Below are 23,234 nucleotides of genomic sequence, written 5' to 3' on the forward strand. Positions count from 1 at the left end.
TCTTAAGAAATACTTTAAATCAGTACAAATATAAAATTCTTACGAGCAGTAAACAATTTTTTAAAATATTTAACTCAGTTTGTATATGTAATACTTAAACTCAAATTTATTATGTTTTGGTACAACATTATCCTATGTTCAAAGAAAAAGGAAAATAAGGATGAGGGGAAAATCTAACGGATGTTTTTTATTCTCATTCGTGCTTACCTTTGGTGCAAAATATTATTTCTTTCAAGAGGTTAGGAGGAAGGTCTATTTGGATATATATCCTGTGTGAGGCGAATAAAGTCGCAGATGAATTAGTCAGATTTAATCATTCTCTAGAGGGACATATTAGAGTTTGAGTTTATTCCAAAAGAAAAATATATTCTAAGGTCCTCTTATAAAATCCTTAAATTACTTAATTTTCCTTTTTTTCTCTCTTTAGACCCATTCTATCGATAGCGTCAACTTCCACATGATGCTAACTAAACACCCCACATGAAAATGCAGTTGCTTCAGCAAAGAACGGTTCCGTTACAAAACAACAAGTATCACCTTTTTTATTTTTATAGAAAAATAGTTGAATGAAATAGAGAATTTCAATGATTCAAGAATTAACGTTGGCCTAGTAAAAATAGGAATAAATGTGGAACTTTTGTGATCTTTGAAAGGCATGCACGGTTAAAAGAAGCAACCGATAGTTTTTTTTCATATTTTCACCCCAAATCAACATTTTTAGCTCAGTTTATGCAACCAAATCATCAATTACGTTGTAAGTTAAAACAATAAAAATCAATAACCTTGATTTTTTAACTTTGGCCTCTCAAAAAATAAGACCGAAGAGCACCACTTAAAAGATGAAAATAGGGGAAATAGGTAAAAAAAAAAAAAGTCATTAGACATTTGTCACAGCACGATGACAAAAAGAAAATGGGATTACAACATTGTCAAATAGAAGCCAGAATAAAGAGATTTAACTTGTTATCAAGAGCTCATAAATGTCTCTAAAATGGAAATTTTGGTACATTCAAAATCCGCCTAAGACGTGGTCACGCCTATCTAGCTAGTGTAGCAGGAAATGCCAACTGAAAACGTACATTGCCGTAAATTCTACAAAAGGCCAACTACAATACAACGTACGCTGGGGGCGGGGAAGGCCTTCAATTCTACTGGCAAACGAATCATCAATTCAAGAATTAGGCACCACGAGCCATTTTCATCCTTGGCATTGCCTTCTTCATTTGACGAGCACGCTCTTTTGCTTCTTTCTTTCGAATAGCCTCTGCACTGAGCTTTGCCTCAGCCTCCTCCACCATCTTTTTCCTCTCTGCCTTTCTTCTCTGCATGGCCTCTTGCTGTGCATTTCGGAGTTCTTTCTGTGCTTCTACAGCAGCCTTTTGTCGCGCAGCCTCTGTCTTAGACCGAGCCTGAATTATGAACAAAAATCAATTAAGGACCATGTATAAAAAGTTCATAAATTACAAGCCAAGCATACTTGGCAACATGACTCCCCCACCTGAGAACTTAATTTGTATCGTCCGATCAAGTCAATGTAATACGGAACAAGAGCCACCAGTCGAGTCATATCAGCCATGTTCTTAGCAGCTGGAAGCACAAACTTGAACAACAATACCTTCTTGTGTATACCAGGGTGCTGGTCGGAGAAATGTAATGAAATTAAACCTTTTCCAAATTTCTCAAAAGCTTTCTCACCAAAAACCTGCAGTATGTTAATAATAGCCAGTTTTGAGTCCAATAAATAAACTTCAACTTTAGGCTTTAGCAGGGTGTGAAATTGTGCAGATGAAATATGACCAATATTTACCATAGCAAAATTTAAACATCACATAGTCCTGAATATGATTGCATGCATTAAATGAAACCAAATGTAACGAAGCTACTTTTCCAGCAAATTAAAACACTTGCGCGTGGTCAGTTCACATATAATCATATATGGCATCAAAAGAATATGTAACTAATATGCACTAGCAATGTAAAGAACAAGGAGAACCAAGGAGGGCACCAACTTATATCAGAAAAACAACTGCATGAAGTGTTGAACACGATAAATACTGCTCCTCTAAAAATCATTGAATATATAACTATTATCAGTCATAGTACTGTTTCAAGTTTAACACACTCCATCTCAAGTTCTCAACAAGTGACAGTTAACCAAAATATATGACAATTTAACAAGAAATAACAAATTCTATAAGTCTATACAGACTTATAGAATATTTTTTAGGATTAGTTTCCCTACTTCCCATTATCTCTTAGGATTGTACAGTATTTCCTTATCCTATAATTAGTTTCCTAATTAGTTAGGATTGTGGTTATTATAAATAAGGGTTAGTGCTAAATAATTTATAAAGCACATCAATACACTGCAATATATTTCATTTCATAACTGAACTATACAAAGCCATTATTCTCTCTATTCTTTCCCTCAATACTTAAAACTTCATAATTTTAACATAGTATCAAAGCGGAACCATCATCTATCACCTGTTCTGTAACTACTCTGCTACAGAGCCAAATTTAGAGTTTTACTTTATTTTAGTCTCTCTTGTTGTGTTTCTTCTCTGGCATTTGGTCACCATTGCCATGTCTTGGTTGCGTTCTTCAGTCTGACCATCTCTCTCACTGGTTTTGTCCACCATTGTAATATCCTTGATGTGCCTTAACACTTGGGTTTCTCTCCAGGATTGTATCTCCTCTGACGTGACTTTACTATCGTGTTTCATACAATTTTACGACCCTTGTTTCTCTCAAGGTTTTCATATCCTCCACTGTGCCTTTTTTCCAGCATGTTTCAAACAAATTCTAGCTCCAAGTTTTTCTACAAGAAATAATCGCCTGTCAAAAATTTCAGACAAATTCTGGTCTCCGAGTTTCTCTCTGGATTTCAGTCTCCACCATGGAGCATTTTTGGCGTGTTTCAGACAGATTCCAGCTCTGAGCTTCTGAGTTCCAACCTCTAAGTTTCTGACATGTTTCAGACTTCTACCACTGATTCCACTACCAGGAATTTTTTTTCCAGCAAGATCACATCAAAACTGCTGTATATGTCAATTTATTAGTCCACAAAATCTCAGGACCATCAAAGTTAAGATGCACTTTCACATGCTATTCTTGGGCATACATGGTTTTGCATGCATCGCCGGCCTCCATCACACGTGGCAATGCATCATGATCAACTTTGGTCTATCTGACTCGTACTTGATGTGCAATCCTCTTCCAAACATAACGACGCATCATGGCAAATTTGGGTCTATCCAAATCGTGCTTGATGAGCCACTGCCTCATCAGTTTCCAGGTTAATGGCTCGTTATTTAGTTTCCTTTCCCCCATATTTGGTTCATTTTCTCTCTCATCTTGTTGACCCATGATGTCATCTACTCAGATCAGATCTTCCCTCTTTGGTTCAAATCATTCACTAATATCAGAGAAAATAACTTGGTCAACGCCTCGAAGCTTCCCTAAAGAAACCAGATTGGGAGAGTTGGAAAGGGGGAGAAGAGGTCATGGGTTCAAATCCCTCCACTGACATTTCTAACAAAACTAACAAATTAACATTTGTCGGAAAAAAAAACCCAGCTTGTCCCGACAACTTTATTGGGGCCCTAGGGGTATCATTTGGCCCCATGTCAGTCCCAGAGAATCTTGGTCCTGCCACTATACATTTTAATCTCCTTTTAAAAAAGATTTATTTGAAGAAAGCTTAGTAATCTTTAGCTTGAGGGATAGTATTAGAATATATTAAGATATAATATCCTAAATTATTCTTTAGGATTAGTTTTCCTATGTCCCATTATCTCTTAGGATTGGTGACCATATTTCTTTATCTCATGATTTGTTTCCCTAATTGATTAGGAAAATGATTAGTATAAATAAGTTTTATATACACATGAATACAAATACATTCTACAACATCTGATTACAAAGCATTTGCAGCCTAATGATTGCTCTAGCTCTTCAAATAAATAATCAACAGTGAGCAAAGAGAAATAAAAGAGTGAGAATAAGATGAATGACTAATGGGGAATGTTGAGGGGAACATAAAAATAAGATGAAGAGAGTGAAAGGAACCTGATCAATGACGGCATCAGTGATGAAATCATTAGCGACCTCTTTGGACTCAGAAATGACAGCGAGGTCATCAGCGACCCACTTACGGGCAGAGGCAGTGGCAGTGGGAGGGGAGAGAAGGGTAGCGAACCTCTGCAAATCCCTGACATCCTTATGCATGGCCTTGGCGGCCTTCTTCTTGGCCATGGCGAAAACGACATGATCCATGGCGTCGTCGTTCATGTAGACCTCGAAGGCGATCTCGTCCCTGCAGGGAACGATCATATTGTAGATCCTGGCGATGAGATCGTGTCTGCTCTTCAACTCCAGAGTGGCCAGCAAACCCTGGCAGTACCTTCTCCCGCTCGCGTAGAACTTGAACGTCGTCTGCCCTTCCTTCAGCAGCAGTGGCGCCTCCTCGCCCCCGTCGCCGATCCCCAAGAGGCTGAAATTCTTCTCGAAGATCGAATCCTTCGCCGCGAACTGCGCCGCCCACGATAGCGCGATGTTCTCGTTCTCGCGCTTCCCAGTGAAGTAGTTGATTGCGAACATAATAAGAAAGCTTCCGCAGACGATCTCTACGGTGAAGGAGCGCGGAGGGGTGAGGGTTGGAGGGGTTTGAGTGGTGGTGGAGTTTTCGGGGGATTTGGGATCGGAGGGAGGCTCGGGGGCGGGGTGTTCGACGGGGACGCCTTCGAATTCTTCGTCGTCCCAGAAATCGAAGGTGGTGGCGGGAGGGGATTTGGGGAGATCTGAAGCAGGAGGTTGGGGGGTGGGATCGGTGGTGAGGGGAGTAGGGTCGGAGAGGGGCGGTGATCGGAGAGAGGCGGGATCGATGGAAGAGTCTTCGAGGTCGTCATCGTCTTCGGCTTCAAAGCCTTCGAAATGGGAATCGGCGTGAGCCAAGGCGAGGATGCAGAGGAGGGCCAACAAGAGAAAGGAGAGAATTGGATTTGCCATAGGTGAGGTCTGGTGTGGTGCTAAGCTCACAAACAAAATGAAAAAGAGAAAATAATAGCTAATTCGATTGGGTTAGCATACCTTACCCAAGAGGCCCATATCATATGCCTCATTCCATCATTGCCTTCATTTTTTGCTGTGTGAATTTATCTAATTTTTTATGCGTTAAACAATATCATTTCCTTTTTCTTAATTACATTTTAAAAATTAGATTTTTTTTTAAAATTAGCCTTCATTAAACTTTCGTATCAAAATGAAAAAAAAAAGTTATAACAAATGATATCATATCTTAAAAAAAGATATCATTAAAACAATAAGAATATTTATAATTTTCATTTTCTCTCATCAATTACCTAAAAGGGCATTTGATGTTTGTATATAAGAAATTAGACTTATTGTATGATGTGGATCAAGGATGAAGAATGAAAAAGTTTTGGTCACCATGATATCTAAGTAAGATATGGGAATTGTTTTTGTTTCAGCCTAGGGTTCAGAGTAGTCTAATTAGAATATAAATGTGTTAATCTATCCCAACTTAGGGCTTGACCCATTCTTGTATAGGCATTTTTTAATGATTGGATCATATCATATCTTAAGAAAAAGACGTGATAATTAGGAAAAGATGTGATTATTACAAAAGGTTAAGATAATTAAAGGAAGATAAGGTTATTAAGGAAAGATAAGATAATTAAATGAGATAAGGTTTTTGTGGTCTCATAGTATGTTAGACCAAAAGTCACCCTAGTATCTGTTATGAGTCGTATGCGAACCAATTGAGTAAGATCTGGATCGGTTGGATACCAAGACAACTAGTCGGGTCAATTCAAAAATGATCTGAGAGGACTTAACCCTTCAGGCTCGAGTACATAAGCACAAAAAGACTTTGAATTATTGGGTCAAAACATGGTAAGTCAGCCCAAATATGACATGAGAGGGCAATTTTTATATTCCTTTTAATTTTAGACAAAGATTAAAGATAAAATACTAATTACAAAAGGATAGAAACCAAAGGAGATGAATGAAAAATGGGTTATTATTATATAATTCAGATCGGAGAGGTTAAAGAGAACTTTAAAAGGATGGACAAAGATAAAATTGTTGGTTTGAATGATATTCCTATTAAAGTTTAGAAGTGTATTGGAGAACAAGGTTTTATTTGAGAGATTTTTAACAAGATTTTGAGATCTAAGAAAATGTCAGATGGGTAAAGGAAAAAGAAGAACACTTAGGTTCCTAATATTAAGAACAAGAGAAGTGTTCAAAATTATGATAACTGTTGAATATCTTTTGGGGTTTCTAAATTAGATTTGTATGCATCATTACTAAATATTTTTTTTCTTGTTTTAGAAGTCAGCAGACATAGACTAGACTAGGCTGTCACATAGACTAGGCTAGGCTATCTTTTCCCCCTTTCTCTCTCTTATGCTTTGTACTCTATAAATTGTAAGCTGAAACATGAATATCAAGAGTCATGTGAGTGAAATTTCCTCACACTTAAATTCAAGTTGGCATCAAAGCGGGTTCCGGCCATCACCGTCGCCACCGTCTACCGCCTCCGGCCACCATCCGCCGCCGCAAGCTCAACTGGAAAAATTATTTGTCGTGGTCTGCTTCAGTTGAGTTGTGATTTCTTGGTCAAGGGTACCATGACCACCTAGAGAAAAACGTCAATGTTGTTCCAAACGACAAGAAACCTGAATGGGAGAAGGTAGATTATCAACTATGTGTTGTTCTGTGGCAATCGGTCGAGTCAGATGTTTTGGAAATTCTCAGATCTTTTAAAACATGACATCTTTTTTGGAAGAAGGCCCAAGAGATCTTCGCCAACGATATTCAAAGCCTATTTGATGCGACTGTGAAAGTTACAGCTCTCAAGCAATCTAACCATGACATGATTGCACATATGGGTAAAGCTCGGGCAGTAGTAGAAGAGCTGAGAAGGTTTCTTGTGGCTGATTTGTTGGAAGAGGTGAATAGGAAACTGGACAAGTTCTACATGATCCTTATCTTGAGGAGTCTACACTCAGATTTTGATCATGTACGTTATCAGGTCCTAGCTGGAGATCAAGTCACATTGATGGATTCTCTCATTACTAGGCTTCTCCGTGTACCTCATGCGTTGAAGGATGAAAATCTCACTGATGCTGTGGAAACATCAGCCATGGTGGCACCTCGTGGGAGAGGGGGAGGCCGTAACAGTAGAGGAGGCCACAATGGAAGAAGTGGACGTCCGCAATGCACATATTGTAAGAGGATGGGCCACACTCAAGAAAATTGTTACTCTTTGCATGGCTTCCCTAACAAAGTGGCACAGGTATCCAAGTCAGAAAAATCTGAGTCTAAGTTTTCTGATGAAGAATACCAAGAGTATTTGAAGCTTAAGTCCGAGAAATCCAGCAATCAAGCATCATCTTCATCAGTACCATGTTTCTCAACAACATGTGTTTCTCAATCAATCGGAAGTCCTAGCCCTTGGATACTTGACTTAGGTGCCTCTGATCATATCTCTGGTAACAAGTCCTCCTTTTCATCTATTTTCTTTCCAAAGATTCCTCACCTTGTTACTGTAGCCAATGGGTCCAAAGTTGCGTCTCAAGGAAGTGGTCAAGTATCATTATCTCCTTCATTGAAATTAAATTTTGTATTATTTGTTCCTCAGTGTCCATATAATCTAATCTCATTAAGTCAGTTGACTCGCTCATTAAATTGTTTAGTAACCTTTACCGCTAATTCCTTTGTTATTTAGGAACATGGGATGGGTCAACTGATTGGAGAAGGACGTGAATCACGAGGACTGTATTATTTAGAATCCAGCTCTCTGATATCCTGTTTTGCATCCTCAAAACCCAAACTTTTGCATGATCGTCTGGGTCACCCAAGTTTATCCAAGCTAAAAATAATGGTTCCTAGTCTTAAAAATCTTCAAGTCTTAGACTGTGAGTCTTGTCAACTAGGAAAACATGTTAGGTCATCATTTCCTCAAACTGTACAAAGATATGATTCGGCTTTTTCTACCATTCATTCTGATATTTGGGGACCAAGTCGTGTTACATCTTTTGGTTTTCGATATTTTGTAACCTTCATTGATGAATTCTCCAAATGTACTTGGGTTTATTTAATGAAAGATAGATCTGAACTTTTGCCCATATATAAGTCATTTTGCAATGAGATTGAAAATCAATTTGGAAAAACAATCAAGATTTTCAGAAGTGATAATGCAAAAGAATATTTCTGTCATGATCTTTCCTCTTTTTTATCCTCAAAAGGTATCCTACACCAGTCCACATGTCCTCATACACCTCAACAAAATGGCATAGCTAAAAGGAAAAATCGTCACCTTCTTGAAACTGCTCGTTCCCTAATGTTAAATTCTAATGTTCCTACACATCACTGGGAAGACGCAGTGCTTACTGCGTGCTTCTTAATTAATAGGATGCCTTCTTCTTCTCTTGAAAACCAAATTCCTCACTCAATTATCTTTCCTCATGACCCATTGTTTCATGACTCTCCTAGAGTGTTTGGTTGTACTTGTTTTGTCCATGATCTTTTCCCTGGTTTAGACAAACTTTCAGCTAAGTCAGTAAAATGTGTCTTTTTGGGTTATTCTCGTCTTCAAAAGGGTTACAAATGCTACTCTCCAATCACAAGACGATATTATATGTCTGTAGATGTAACCTTTTTGAAGACACACCTTTCTTCTCATCCTTTGTTGATCATTCTTCTTCTCTCCAGGAAGTACTGCCAATTCCTTGTCCTTTAGGTAACTCCGACCAAAATGTCAATGAAGTCCCATCTTCTCTACCAAATTCAATTGAAGTTGTCTCTCCACCTCTGCTTACATATCATCACAGGGCACGACCAGCTGATTCTACAATTCCCGAAGTCTCCCCTCGTGATTCTCATCCTTCTCCAACTAGTCCTCCAACCATGGATCCTGCTTCCTCACCTGTCTCTCATCACTCTGAGTCAGCCTGGCCCATTGCCATCTGAAAAGGTACTTGATCCACTCGCAACCCTCATCCTATTTATAATTTTTTGAGTTACCATCGCTTGTCTCCTTCATATTCTTCCTTTGTTTTCTCTTTATCCTCACACCATGTTCCTTCTAATGTTCATGAGGCACTTAGTCATCCTGGATGGCGACAGCCTATGATTGATGAAATGCAGGCCCTTGAAAATAATGGTACTTGGAAACTTGTTCCTCTTCCACCTGGCAAGAAGACTGTGGGTTGTAGATGGGTCTATGCAGTTAAAGTTGGGCCTAATGGTGAGGTTGATCGGCTTAAGGCTCGATTGGTAGCTAAAGGCTATACTCAGATTTGTGGCCTTGATTATTGTGACACCTTTTCTCTTGTGGCTAAAATCACCACAGTTCGTCTGTTTCTTGCTATGGCAGCCATGCGTCATTGGCCTCTTCATCAGCTTGACATTAAGAATGCTTTCCTCCATGGTGATCTTGAGGAGGAGATTTATATGGAGCAACCTCCTGGGTTTGTTGCTCAGGGGGAGTATGGTCTTGTTTGTAATCTGCGTTGTCATACCCTAATTTCGTCCGGGGACCTTTGCTCGATGACGTGCGACCATTCTTTGGTCCTCGTGAGGTGCTTGGCACCCATCATTAGGCAATTTGTGAAATTCCAGGACATGCCGAAAAAAAAAACAAAAAATATTGGTGCACAATCCGTAAGTTTCCGTGACACACCGGAAATCAAACGGAAGCATCGTTGCATAATTAAGTGAGGTTCCGTAACATTCCGTAAGTCAAAAAGGGGATGATTATGTAATCCGCAAGGTTCCGTAACATTACGGAAAGAAAACAAGTATCGTTACGAAATTCGTAAGTTTCCGTAACTTTACGAAAAAAGAATCACCAAAAAACAGCAGAGGGGGGTGTACTTAGTAAAAATGGGGGTGCAAATAGCACCCAGGCCCATTTGGGCCCTCCAGAAGATTCCTCCAGAAGGCGGTTGCTTCTGGAGGAAGCAACCCTGCTCGCCTGGGCGAGCTGAGCTCGCCTGGGCGAGCTGGGCGGCAACCACCTCCCCTATTTTGCTATAAATAGGGGAGGAAGGGAAGAAGGAAATGGTCCAGCCCCTTTGGCACTTCTCTCTCTTTTAAATTTGCTTGGAAAAATTGTTTCCGTGAAGAAAATCTAAGCCGAGGCGCTTCCGAAACGTTTCCGTAACGTTTTCCGTGAGGAATCTCGCAAAGGTTTCGACCGTTCTTCGACGTTCTTCATTCGTTCTTCATCGTTCTTCGATCTTCAACGGGTAAGTACCTCGAACCAAGCTTTTCGATTCATTCTATGTACCCGTAGTGGTCCACATTGTGTTTCGTGCGTTTTTATTCTCATTTTGTTTACTTTTTATACCCCCTGTTGACGTGCTTAAGCCATTTTACTTAAGTCGTTTCTCGCTTAACTTAAAAATAAAATAAATTTCCACCGAACGTTTGAATTGTATTATCCATTAACTTCGGTTAAAATCAATTCCGACCGTTCGGTCGTGCCGTAACCACGTTGGAAATCAAAAAGAGGTAAAAAATAATATAATAATCAAAAAAACATCTTTTAGTAAAATAAAGCGGAAAATCAATCGGACGTTTTCTCTTTGGGATTTCTCATTCTTAATCGAATTGATTAATAACTAAGGTGAAACTAAGGCTAAAATCAACTCGCCTAGTCAAGCTCGTCCACAAAAATAGGCTTTTGAAGTTTGTCATTTCAATTTCTCACTAAGTAAAATGGATCATTTTTAAGGTCCAACGCCTTAAAATGATCACCTCTTAAAATAAAAAGAATCACTTGATAAGAAAGAACTACGTAGGTCTGAGTTCCTCATTGAGGATACGTAGGAGCAAAAGCCCCGCTTTTGTCGACCACCCCAAGAGATCGTTAATGGTCCAATGCCTTAACGTTTCTCTCCTTTCAAAAACAAGAGGTCGTTAATGGTCCAACGCCTTAACGTTTCTCCCCTTTCAAAATCAAAAGACCGTTTAATGGTCCAACACCTTAAATGACCTTTTGTTCAAATAAAAACATATTTTGCAAAAAAGACAAAAACAACTTAACCAAACACTTTGTTCCAAAAGAACTACGTAGGTCTGATTTTCTCATCCCAAATTGAGGAATACGTAGGAGCAAAGGGAAACACCCTTGTCGACCACAAAAACGAAAAAAATATAAAGGGTATAAAGGATATAAGAACATAAAAGGGAACATAAAAATCAAAGTCATGTTTGCACATTCGATTAAAGGCTGCCGTCCCTTGGGACGGACGTGTGGGGTGCTAATACCTTCCCCGTGCGTAAATACAACTCCCGAACCTTTCACTAAAAAGTTCGTAGATCGCGTCTTTTCCGGTTTTTCCGACGTTTTCCTCAAATAAACGTTGGTGGCGACTCCGCGCGTATTCCTTTCGTGGAATACGCATCCCGCGAGTCACGCGTCGCCTCCCGCCGAAGGGTAGGTTGCGACAGTTGGCGACTCCACTGGGGATACAACCGAGCGGCTTACCCTTATGGATTGCCGCCCAACTATTCACCACCCATCTTGCAAGAAGATGCGGGCCACATTGCTTCTCCCATCCATGAAAAAGAGCCTCCTCAGCAGCCCGACGAAGTCCATAAAGACCCTCAAGATTATGCTCGGAGGGATGTCGAGTTTTATCCCCCGATCCCCGAAGGGCCGGCACCAGGCACGTTGCCTCAACCCAACATCGCAGCTTCGCCAATAATTTTGTCCATGGAAGGGCCGCCCCCGGCAACTGAAGAAAGGAGGAAGCTCGATCTCCTTGAGGAAAGATTGAGGGCTGTGGAAGGATTTGGGGACTATCCGTTTGCAGACATGACGGATCTTTGCTTAGTACCCGATGTTGTTATTCCCCCGAAGTTCAAAGTGCCGGACTTCGACAAGTATAAAGGGACGACTTGTCCCAAAAACCACCTCAAAATGTACTGCCGTAAGATGGGCGCCCATTCTAAAGATGAAAAGCTGTTGATACACTTCTTTCAGGATAGCTTGGCCGGAGCTGCGGTAGTGTGGTATACTAATTTGGAAGCTTCCCGTATCCGTACTTGGAAGGATCTGATTACCGCCTTCCTAAGGCAGTATCAGTACAATTCTGATATGGCTCCGGACCGTACTCAACTGCAGAATATGTTCAAGAAAGAGGGTGAAACCTTTAAAGAATATGCGCAGCGATGGAGGGATTTGGCGGCACAAGTAGCTCCTCCCATGGTTGAGAGAGAGATGATCACCATGATGGTAGACACTCTGCCAGTGTTCTACTATGAAAAGCTAGTGGGTTACATGCCGTCCAGCTTTGCGGATCTGGTGTTTGCCGGGGAAAGAATCGAGGTGGGATTGAAGAGAGGAAAGTTTGATTACGTTTCCTCCACAAACGTGAACGCCAAAAGAATCGGGGCAACAGGGGCAAAAAGGAAGGAAGGAGATGCCCATGCCGTCTCTTCAACACCCGCATGGGTCAAACCCCAGCAAACACCTCATGGTACCCATCAGTACGCGCAACATCACCCAAGCTTCTCGGCTCATGCGGGGAACGCCTCTAGTTCAACACCCGTGCAGCCTAAGGCACCCACCCAGAGGGAAGCTCCCCAAGTTCCAACTCCGAACGCGACTCGACCGGCCGGTAATTCCAACACGACAAGGAACTTCCCTCCAAGGCCATTGCCGGAATTCACCCCGCTCCCAATGACGTACGAAGATCTTCTACCATCCCTCATCGCCAATCATTTGGCCGTGGTAACTCCCGGAAGGGTCCTCGAACCCCCTTTCCCGAAGTGGTATGACCCTAATGCAACTTGCAAGTACCATGGGGGTGCCCCGGGGCATTCCATCGAAAAATGCTTGGCCCTTAAATACAAGGTCCAACATCTAATGGATGCCGGATGGCTGACTTTCCAAGAGGATCGGCCCAATGTGAGGACCAACCCGCTCGCCAATCATGGAGGGGGAGCAGTTAATGCAGTTGAATCCGATAGGCCCCACAGGTCTAAACCGTTGAGAGATGTGGCAACCCCTAGGAGGTTTATCTTTGAGGCCCTACAAAAGGGAGGTGTAATTCCCCATAGTGGGTGTAAGGAGGATTCCTGTCTGCTACATCCCGGCGAGATGCATGATATGGAGACGTGTTTGGAAGTAGAGGAATTGTTACAACGGATGATAGACCAAGGTCGACTAGAAGTCGGCATTAAAGGAAAAGAAGAGCCGCATATATGCATGCAATCTACGGAGGGGAGCGGTGTTGCGAAGCCCAAACCCTTGGTGATATACTTCACTAAAAGTGCAGCCTCGCAAAAGCCCGGGCACCCCTTAATGGCCAAACCTGTTCCTTTCCCGTACCAAAATAGTCACGCGGTCCCGTGGAGATATACACCTCCGGGGAAGGAGGAAGAAGAAGTCACTGACGTCAGCTCGCTGTCAGCTAAAGTAACAAATATCACGGGGCTGAGCGGTGTGACCCGTAGTGGTCGTGTGTTCGCACCTCCGGACCTACCAGTCCAACCCGCCGACGTCAAAGGAAAAGGAAAAGTGGTGGAGGAACAAGATGGCGAAGCACCCCACGCTTCGAGTAAAGATATGCCAGCAAAGGGGCCCCCAGAGAAAAGGGATGGTAGAAAGGAGGTGTCGCTAGAGGAAGCCAGCGAGTTCCTTCGGATAATTCAGCAGAGCGAATTCAAGGTTATCGAACAGCTCAACAAAACCCCGGCTAGGGTCTCGCTGCTAGAGTTACTTATGAGCTCCGAGCCTCATCGGGCTCTGCTAGTAAAGGTGCTGAACGAGGCTCACGTGGCCCAAGATATTTCGGTAGAAGGTTTCGGAGGGCTGGTCAACAATATCACTGCCAACAACTATCTTGCCTTCGCCGAAGAAGAAATCCCCGCCGAGGGGAGAGGGCATAATAAGGCTTTACATGTATCAGTCAAGTGTATGGACCATATCGTGGCCAAGGTACTCATCGATAATGGTTCCAGTTTAAACGTGATGCCTAAGAGCACTTTGGACAAGTTACCATTCAATGCTTCCCATTTAAAACCAAGTTCAATGGTGGTTCGGGCCTTCGACGGCACTCGCCGAGAGGTTAGGGGAGAGATCGATCTCCCAGTACAAATAGGCCCTCACACCTGTCAAGTCACCTTCCAAATAATGGACATTAACCCACCCTACAGTTGCCTGTTGGGGCGCCCGTGGATCCATTCAGTGGGTGTTGTGCCTTCTACACTCCACCAAAAGCTGAAGTTCGTAGTGGAGGGGCACTTGGTCATCGTATCAGGCGAGGAAGATATCTTGGTAAGCTGCCCATCCTCCATGCCTTATGTGGAAGCCGCAGAAGAATCGTTAGAAACCGCTTTCCAGTCTTTTGAGGTGGTCAGCATTTCCTCCGTGGACTCCCTCTTTGGGCAACCTTGTCTGTCCGATGCGGCGGTAATGATGGCCCGAGTTATGTTGGGGAACGGTTATGAACCCGGGATGGGTTTAGGCAAAGACAATGGCGGCATAACTAGCCTGATAAAAACCCAAGGAAATCGTGGGAAGTATGGTTTAGGCTATAAGCCCACTCAGGCGGACATGAAAAGAAGCACCGCGGGAAGGAAGGACAGTGGTCAGAGCTCGCGTTGGAGACAAGAAAGTGAAGGAAGCCCGCCCTGCCACATAAGTAGAAGCTTTATAAGTGCGGGTCTGGGAGACGAAGGTCAAGTGTTCGCGATATGTGAAGATGATGTTCCAAGTACTTCGGATTTGGTCCGACCATGCCCTCCTGATTTCCAGCTGGGAAATTGGCGAGTGGAGGAACGCCCCGGCATTTACGCAACGAGCATAATGTAAACCTTTACGGTTTTAAAAGCTCTATAGTTGGGCCTAGGCTTTAGAGTTTTCTTTTTGTTAAGGCTTTGTGTCTTTTGTTTTTGAATTTATAATACAAGGATCTTTCTTCATCTGTTCCTGGTCTCTACCCATTCTCATTCATTTGCATGTTTACTTCTTTTTCTGAAACGGCAGATTCGATGACGAGTCCCCCGAAGGTACTAATACCTGGGACCCGTCTATCAACTTCGAGCAAGAAATGAACCAAACGGAAGATGAAGGAGATGAGGATGTGGGACTTCCTTCGGAACTAGAAAGAATGGTCGCCCATGAGGACCAAGAAATGGGGCCTCATCAAGAAGAAACAGAGCTAGTAGACTTAGGAATTGGCAGTGGAAAGAGGGAAGTAAAGATAGGTACAGGCATTACCGCACCTATCCGTGAAGAATTAATAACCCTGCTAAAAGACTACCAAGACATCTTTGCTTGGTCATACCAAGATATGCCCGGTTTGAGTTCTGACATTGTGCAGCACCGATTGCCTCTAAATCCCGGGTGTTCCCCAGTAAAACAGAAATTGAGGAGGATGAAGCCCGAAACGTCCTTGAAGATAAAAGAAGAAGTGAAAAAGCAGTTTGACGCTGGATTTCTGGCCGTCGCTCGGTATCCAGAATGGGTTGCCAACATCGTACCAGTTCCTAAAAAGGGTGGGAAAGTACGAATGTGTGTAGATTACCGGGACCTGAATCGGGCCAGTCCCAAGGACAATTTTCCGTTACCACACATCGATATCCTCGTAGATAACACGGCCAATTTCGCTTTATTTTCCTTCATGGATGGTTTCTCTGGTTACAATCAGATAAAGATGGCGCCCGAGAATATGGAAAAGACTACTTTCGTCACCCTGTGGGGAACGTTCTGTTACAAGGTGATGTCCTTTCGACTCAAGAATGCCGGGGCAACTTATCAACGGGCCATGGTAGCTTTGTTCCATGATATGATGCATCAAGAGATCGAGGTCTACGTGGACGACATAATTGCTAAATCTAAATCTGAGGAAGAACACCTTGTCAACCTGCGGAAGTTGTTCGAAAGGCTTAAGAGATATCAATTAAGGTTGAACCCCGCTAAGTGTACCTTTGGGGTCAAATCAGGGAAATTGCTTGGTTTCGTTGTAAGCCAGAAAGGGATAGAGGTAGACCCCGAAAAAGTGAAGGCTATCCTTGAGATGCCAGAACCCCGTACAGAGAGGCAAGTCCGAGGTTTCCTGGGGCGCTTGAATTATATTGCCAGATTCATATCGCAGCTCACAGCCATTTGTGAGCCGTTGTTTAAACTCTTGCGCAAAAACCAAACTGATCGGTGGAATGAGGATTGCCAAGAGGCTTTTGGAAGGATCAAAAAGTGCCTAATGAATCCTCCCGTGCTTATGCCACCAGTACCTGGAAGGCCTCTCATTTTGTACATGACAATCTTGGACGAGTCAATGGGGTGTATGCTGGGGCAACATGACGAATCCGGGAAGAAAGAGCGCGCTGTTTACTACCTAAGTAAGAAGTTCACGACCTGTGAGATGAATTACTCCTTGCTCGAAAGAACGTGTTGTGCTTTAGTATGGGCGTCCCATCGCCTAAGGCAGTACATGCTGAGCCATACTACCTGGTTGATATCCAAAATGGACCCGGTTAAGTACATCTTTGAAAAGCCAGCTCTCACAGGACGAATCGCCCGGTGGCAAGTCTTGCTATCTGAGTTTGATATAGTCTACGTCACCCAAAAGGCGATAAAAGGAAGCGCTTTGGCAGATTATTTGGCTCAACAGCCTCTTAACGACTACCAGCCCATGCATCCGGAATTCCCGGATGAGGACATCATGGCCTTGTTCGAGGAAAAGTTGGACGAAGATCGGGACAAATGGACTGTATGGTTTGACGGAGCGTCAAACATTCTAGGTCATGGCGTTGGGGCAGTGTTGATCTCTCCGGACAATCAATGTGTACCTTTCACAGCCAGGCTAGGATTCGACTGCACCAACAACATGGCCGAATATGAAGCATGTGCCCTAGCCGTCCAGGCAGCAATTGACTCCGATGTCAAACTACTCAAGGTGTACGGCGACTCAGCGTTGGTAATCCATCAGCTGAGAGGGGAATGGGAAACTAGAGATCCCAAGCTGATACCCTACAAAGCCTACATCAAGGAATTGGCTAAGACTTTCGATGAGATCTCCTTCCATCATGTTCCCCGCGAGGAAAATCAAATGGCGGATGCACTTGCTACGTTGGCATCTATGTTCCAGCTAACACCGCACGGGGACCTACCCTACATTGAATTTCAGTGTCGTGGCAAACCCGCACATTGTTGCCAAGTGGAAGAGGAACGGGACGGAAAGCCCTGGTATTACGACATCAAGCGATATGTCGAAAGCAAAGAATACCCGCCAGAGATTGCCAACAACGATAAAAGGACATTGAGGAGGTTGGCGGCCAGTTTCTTCGTGAGCGGAAGCACACTGTATAAGAGAAATCACGACATGACACTCCTGCGGTGTGTGGATGCCAAGGAGGCAAATCACATGATCGAGGAAGTCCATGAGGGCTCGTTTGGAACGCACGCCAACGGGCATGCTATGGCCAGGAAGATCTTAAGAGCAGGTTATTACTGGCTTACCATGGAAAGTGATTGTTGTGTCCATGTGAGGAAGTGCCACAAATGTCAAGCATTCGCGGATAATGTCAATGCCCCACCGCATCCTCTGAATGTCATGTCCGCCCCTTGGCCTTTCTCCATGTGGGGAATAGATGTCATCGGGGCCATTGAGCCCAAGGCCTCGAATGGTCATCGCTTCATCCTCGTAGCGATAGATTATTTCACCAAGTGGGTCGAGGCGGCTTCATATACCAATGTCACGAGGAATGTGGTGGTCAGGTTCATTAAGAAGGAGATCATCTGCCGATATGGTTCGCCAAGGAAGATTATTACGGACAACGGCACCAACCTGAATAACAAGATGATGGGGGAAATGTGCGAGGAGTTTAAAATCCAGCATCACAATTCCACGCCCTACCGGCCAAAGATGAATGGAGCCGTGGAAGCGGCCAATAAGAATATCAAAAAGATTATCCAAAAGATGACCGTGTCATACAAGGATTGGCACGAGATGCTCCCATTCGCGTTACACGGTTACCGGACTTCAGTGCGAACGTCAACTGGGGCAACGCCGTTCTCATTAGTATATGGGATGGAGGCGGTGTTACCGTTCGAGGTAGAAGTCCCGTCATTGAGGATCTTGGCAGAATCCGGATTAAAGGAATCAGAGTGGGCTCAAACACGCTACGATCAGCTCAACCTCATCGAGGGTAAGCGCTTAACGGCCATGAGTCATGGGCGCTTATACCAGCAAAGAATGAAGAGTGCATTCGACAAGAAAGTACGCTTACGCAAGTTCCATGAGGGAGACCTTGTGCTAAAGAAAATGTCCCATGCTGTCAAGGACCATCGAGGGAAATGGGCCCCGAACTACGAAGGGCCTTTTGTTGTGAAGAGGGCTTTTTTCGGAGGAGCCCTGGTGCTTACCAACATGGATGGCGAAGAGCTACCTTCACCCGTGAACTCTGATGTCGTCAAACAATATTATGCTTAGAAGCTGGGGCAATTAAGGATGTCGCTGCATGTTCTTTATCTTTATGCGTTTTCTGGATTTCCCCCAGGGATTTCCTGTCTGTTGTATCTCTCGTTACAATCTTTCAAAGAAATGAACATGGATTTGAGGCTTTTAGTCCTCACGTTAGTTTCACACCTTGCGTTAATTTGTGATCGCCTGAGCCCTTCCGCTCAGTTTATGGGATCCCCCAAGCGCTTAATTAGAATTGAACCTGAACCAACTTTCCCTAAATTTTCTGCGTTTGAAAACATTCATGCATACGCATACGCATACGCATGTATATTGTTGTGGTAAAACAAGGGCAGGATCACCTTGGGCTACCTTCTGGAGTGAAGACAAAACATGAATGGCAGAAACCAGTCAAGGTAGGGTAATGATGCGGCCAAGATTGGCCATACCTGGTTGTTTATTACTTGCAGGTACTTAAGGATGAACGCAAGCGGGGATGGGGTCACGACCGACCGATCGTTGCTCTTCTCTGTGCGAAACAAACAGGGAATGTCGCTGCAAGGCAGCTCCGTATCCTTTGTATTTTGCAGCTTTCTTTTACTATTTGTTTGTTTTAAAAAGGAAAAGGGTAATAATCAAATAAGTAATCAACGCCTAATTCTAACCTAAGTAAGTTCAAGTTAGGCAAAATGCTAATCCATGAGAAGGGAGGGGACATGGTTAATGTTCCCCTCAAAAAAAAAAAAAAAAAAAAAAAAAAAAGGGGGGGGGGGTGCAGGTTAGCTCGCCTGGGCGAGCCACCTCTGCACCAAAATATAAGAATGACGAGAGGGGGGACGTTTTTGCATTCAAAAAACTTCCCTTCCCCCCTTTCAAAAGCCATACCCACGGGATTGATGAATTTGCAGCCCTAGGGTCATCCTTTTTCGCATTTTTTGATTCCGTTTTGCGCTTTTGTTCATCACCAACAAGTAAGTATTCCATCCCTAAGCTTTCTAGCTTTTCATTGGTGTATTTTGATCTCCTTTTTGTGCTCTAAATTGTGGGAATGTGCTCAAATATGTGGGGCAATTTTGGTTTGTTTTCTCGCTTGATTAAGTTGAATTGGGGGTTTGTATGAGATGGCCCTAGGCCTATAATGCATTTTGAAGTAATGGGGCATACCACATTGTCTCCGTTCTCTTGCTATTGATGCCTAAACGCGCGCCCACCAAGTGTTCGGTGAAATGTCTCAATGGCATTAGCGCGTGATTTTTTGTAGGGAAACAAGCCATGGGGCAATTTGGTTTGCACATATTTTTGGGACATGCATTCATTTTTGAAAGAGCTAGAGTAATTGCCCCACATATATCCTAGTCCTAGAAACTGAAATTTTATGCAAAAAGAGCACAAAGGGAGGTGCATGTTGGGTAAAGTTACCCTTTTTTGGCCAGCAATCAGCTATGGGCCACGCTACAATATTTTCCCTACGCCTAGATGTTTAGGAATTGGGCCCGTCATGAATGTGTAGGTTTAGAATAGGTAGCAAGATACCTTTGGCAATTTGCACTTTGGGTATGAATAGCAAAATACTTGAATGTATGTATATACAATTTTTGGTAGTCAAAAATGTCTCACAAAAAATGTATATAAATGTGTTGCATGTTATGTGAAGAAAACATATTACAAAAAAATATATACCTTTTAATTTGAATACAATTTTAGTCAGCAAAGGAAAATATGCTTGAATTTGCATGCGGCTTTAGGTAGCAAAAACTTGAAAAAAGGAGCATGAAATGTAGCACCTTATTGTGTGGGTAGTCAAGATTCATCATGAAGTTTGCGTATGAATAGGTATTAGAAATGCCAAGATGTGCACATGTGCAATTTTTGGTACCCCAAAATGCTTTGAATATGCATGTATGTGAATTTAGCCAAAGAGATGTGTGTGATGTAAGTAACGAATACACCTTGGAGGTACGTGTAAATAATCTAGGTAACGAAGCTGCCTTGATTGTATATGGGTGCATTTTTTCGGTTAAATGTCTTGTGCAAGAGAACGTTTGTAAGGGAATAGGCGCATAAGCTTGCTCTAAATTTACATTGATGTTTGTATTTATGGGAGGAGGTTACATGCCATTTTTTCTTTAAGAGTAATGTCCCACTAAAACTAACTTTCCAAATGTTTGCCTTCGCAGGAATGGCACCGAGGAAGCTTGCCTCAAAGAGGTCCAGGAAAGACAAGGCGGCCGAAGGAACTAGTTCCGCCCCGGAGTACGACAGTCACCGCTTTAGGAGCGTTGTACACCAGCAGCGTTTCGAAGCCATCAAGGGATGGTCGTTTCTCCGAGAGCGACGCGTCCAGCTCAGGGAGGACGAGTATACTGATTTCCAGGAGGAAATAGGGCGCCGGCGGTGGGCACCACTGGTTACTCCCATGGCCAAGTTTGATCCAGAAATAGTCCTTGAGTTTTACGCCAATGCTTGGCCAACAGAGGAAGGCGTGCGTGACATGAGATCCTGGGTTAGGGGTCAGTGGATCCCGTTCGATGCCGACGCTATCAGCCAGCTCCTGGGATATCCGATGGTATTGGAAGAGGGCCAGGAATGCGAGTATGGCCAGAGGAGGAACCGGTCTGATGGGTTCGATGAGGAGGCCATCGCCCAGCTGCTATGTATACCGGGGCAGGATTTCGCCCGGACTGCTGCAGGGAGGCGAGTGCGAATCATGCGCACCAATATGACCACCCTGACCCAGATATGGATGACGTTGCTCCTCAGCAACATCCTGCCCACCGATCATAATTCCGACCTCCCCATGCCTAAGTGCCAACTGGTGTACGCCATCCTGACACGGATGAGCATCCATGTGGCTCAGTTGATCGCTGATGCCATATATATTTTTGCAGGTATGGCGCCCACTAGGCACCCTTTGGACCCAGATAAGTCCAACAGGGCCCTGGGATTCCCCCCACTAATCACAGGACTCTGCCAGTCGTTCGGAGTCCCCATTGCACCTACCAAGGTGATTCGGCCGCCCATCACCCGGGCTTTTATTGAGAAGTACTGTACCCAGAGACAGGCTCAGGGTGATGCTCCACAGGCCGCAGGCGCGCCACCACCACCTCATCAGGCTGGCCAGGCTGGGGCATTTGACATGGAGCAGTATTTACGGCATTTGGTTCGCCAGCAGGCGGCCAACCACCGAGCACATGTACGGACCCATGATTGTCTGTACCAGATGAGCCTTAGCATGCAGAGCCAGGGCTTCGCTCCTTTTTCATGCCCTACTCCAGACCAGTTCAGGGCAGAGGTTGCATGGCCCGGAGATTGGCCCGAGGCCCAAGCCGGAGAGGCACCCCCAGAAGCTCCCGGCGATGGAGAAGAAGCCCACGAGGATGAGGAGATGGCTGATTTGCTTGACTTCTTGGGAGGGAGTGGAGACACGTGACTGGGAGATCCCCAGATTCATGTTTTCTTTCATATTTCTTTTGTCATTTTTTCTATGTTATTGTTTTGACTTGAGAGACTAATGTTTGTTTTTGTTGTTTCGATTGTCATTTGTACAGCGCATACATTTTGTTTAGATTGGTGCGTTAGTATTTATATATCATTACTATCGATGATGTTTGAAATTCTGGAACCGTGTAGAGTTCTTCGTTTAGGAACATCGTCCAAAAGTATATATGTAAAATAAACAAAAAATCATGATAAAAATAAAAATAGAAAAGGAAAGAAAATGAAATAGAAAAGGAAAGAAAATGAAATAGAAAAGAAAAGAAAGTGAAAAGAAAAAGAGAGCAAATAAGAAAAAAAGAAGGCAAGTAAGGAAAAAGGTGGAAAAAGAGAAAATAAGTTGTCTAGCTAAAAAACGACATGCTTTTGAAAAGAGACGATTTCCAACTTTTCTTTGAAAAAAAATTCTTTGATCATAACCAATTTTTGGAAAATGTGTATACACCTGAAGGGTGAATGCTGTGAAGATTTTCCCAGACGCCCGAAATGGACTCGGATGAATGCACAAATTGATAAAAGAACATATTTTGGAAACGTTGGGTTGACTAAAATAGAGGAAATGAATCCTGAACCCTAGCATCACATGACCATAAAAATTTGACACTTGAGTGTCCGCATAGGTGCATGCATGACCAGTTTTGCATAAAGTTTCCAAATCATCATTTTTGCATTTTGTGTCATGGAAATAATGTAAGGCAACCCTTTTTATCCTTGAACCAAACCAAACCCTGACATGTATCATGCCTAGCCATTCTACAAGTCTTGAGCCAAAATCCTGACTCACCATAAACCTTGACCCAGGGTGAGAATGTCAATCCTTACCCTCGGAAGCAAAAAAGGAGAAGGAAAATTTCCAATCAAAGGAAAAAAGGAAGCAAGGAAATTCCCAATCAAAGAGTGGGAGAAAGGAAAAAGAAAAGAAAGAAAATTCCCAACCAAAGAATGGGAGAAAGTAAAAAAGAAGAATGCTCCTGGTCAAAGAAACCAGAAGAAATGTGCAGAGAGGTCTTTAGACCGGACAATATCTGAACAATACAGAATTGTCACCAAATGAACAAAAAGAAGGAAAGGAAACCATGACCTAAAATAGGTCTTCTCCCTTTAATTGCCAACCAAAATCAGTGCGCTAGCGACTTTTTCGCCCCACACTAAACAAAAACAGAAAAGGAAAAGCCAACAAAAAATCAAAAGCCAAAAACACACAAAAGCCGAAAAACCCACCAAAAGAACCCATTCCCAAGGGAAACCCTATTGATCCATGATCATGCATGTAATTTTTGATTTGATAGG

The 23,234-nt window shown here is 43.2% G+C and overlaps 1 protein-coding gene across 1 annotated transcript; it reads right to left on the bottom strand.

The window, feature by feature from the left end:
* Positions 1-960: 960 nt before the first annotated feature.
* LOC100810915 (uncharacterized protein At5g49945) lies at positions 961-5,139 on the bottom strand. The gene is made up of 3 exons (XM_003539343.5): positions 4,072-5,139; positions 1,499-1,702; positions 961-1,409 (listed from the first exon to the last, which is right to left on the bottom strand). The coding sequence occupies exons 1-3, from the start codon at positions 5,008-5,010 to the stop codon at positions 1,179-1,181; spliced, it is 1,374 nt and encodes a 457-aa protein (XP_003539391.1). The 5' UTR covers positions 5,011-5,139; the 3' UTR covers positions 961-1,178.
* Positions 5,140-23,234: the final 18,095 nt, after the last annotated feature.

The sequence above is a fragment of the Glycine max genome, chromosome 12 (genome assembly GCF_000004515.6).
Source record: "Glycine max cultivar Williams 82 chromosome 12, Glycine_max_v4.0, whole genome shotgun sequence".
Taxonomy (NCBI): Eukaryota; Viridiplantae; Streptophyta; class Magnoliopsida; order Fabales; family Fabaceae; genus Glycine; species Glycine max.

Coding starts and splice junctions, on each gene's coding strand:
- LOC100810915 (XM_003539343.5), bottom strand. CDS start 5,010: ATGGCAAATCCAATTCTCTCCTTTCTCTTGTTGGCCCTCCTCTGCATC. Junction 1,703..4,071: donor CTGATGCCGTCATTGATCAG/GTTCCTTTCACT, acceptor AACATACTGCAG/GTTTTTGGTGAGAAAGCTTT. Junction 1,410..1,498: donor GATACAAATTAAGTTCTCAG/GTGGGGGAGTCA, acceptor TTCATAATTCAG/GCTCGGTCTAAGACAGAGGC.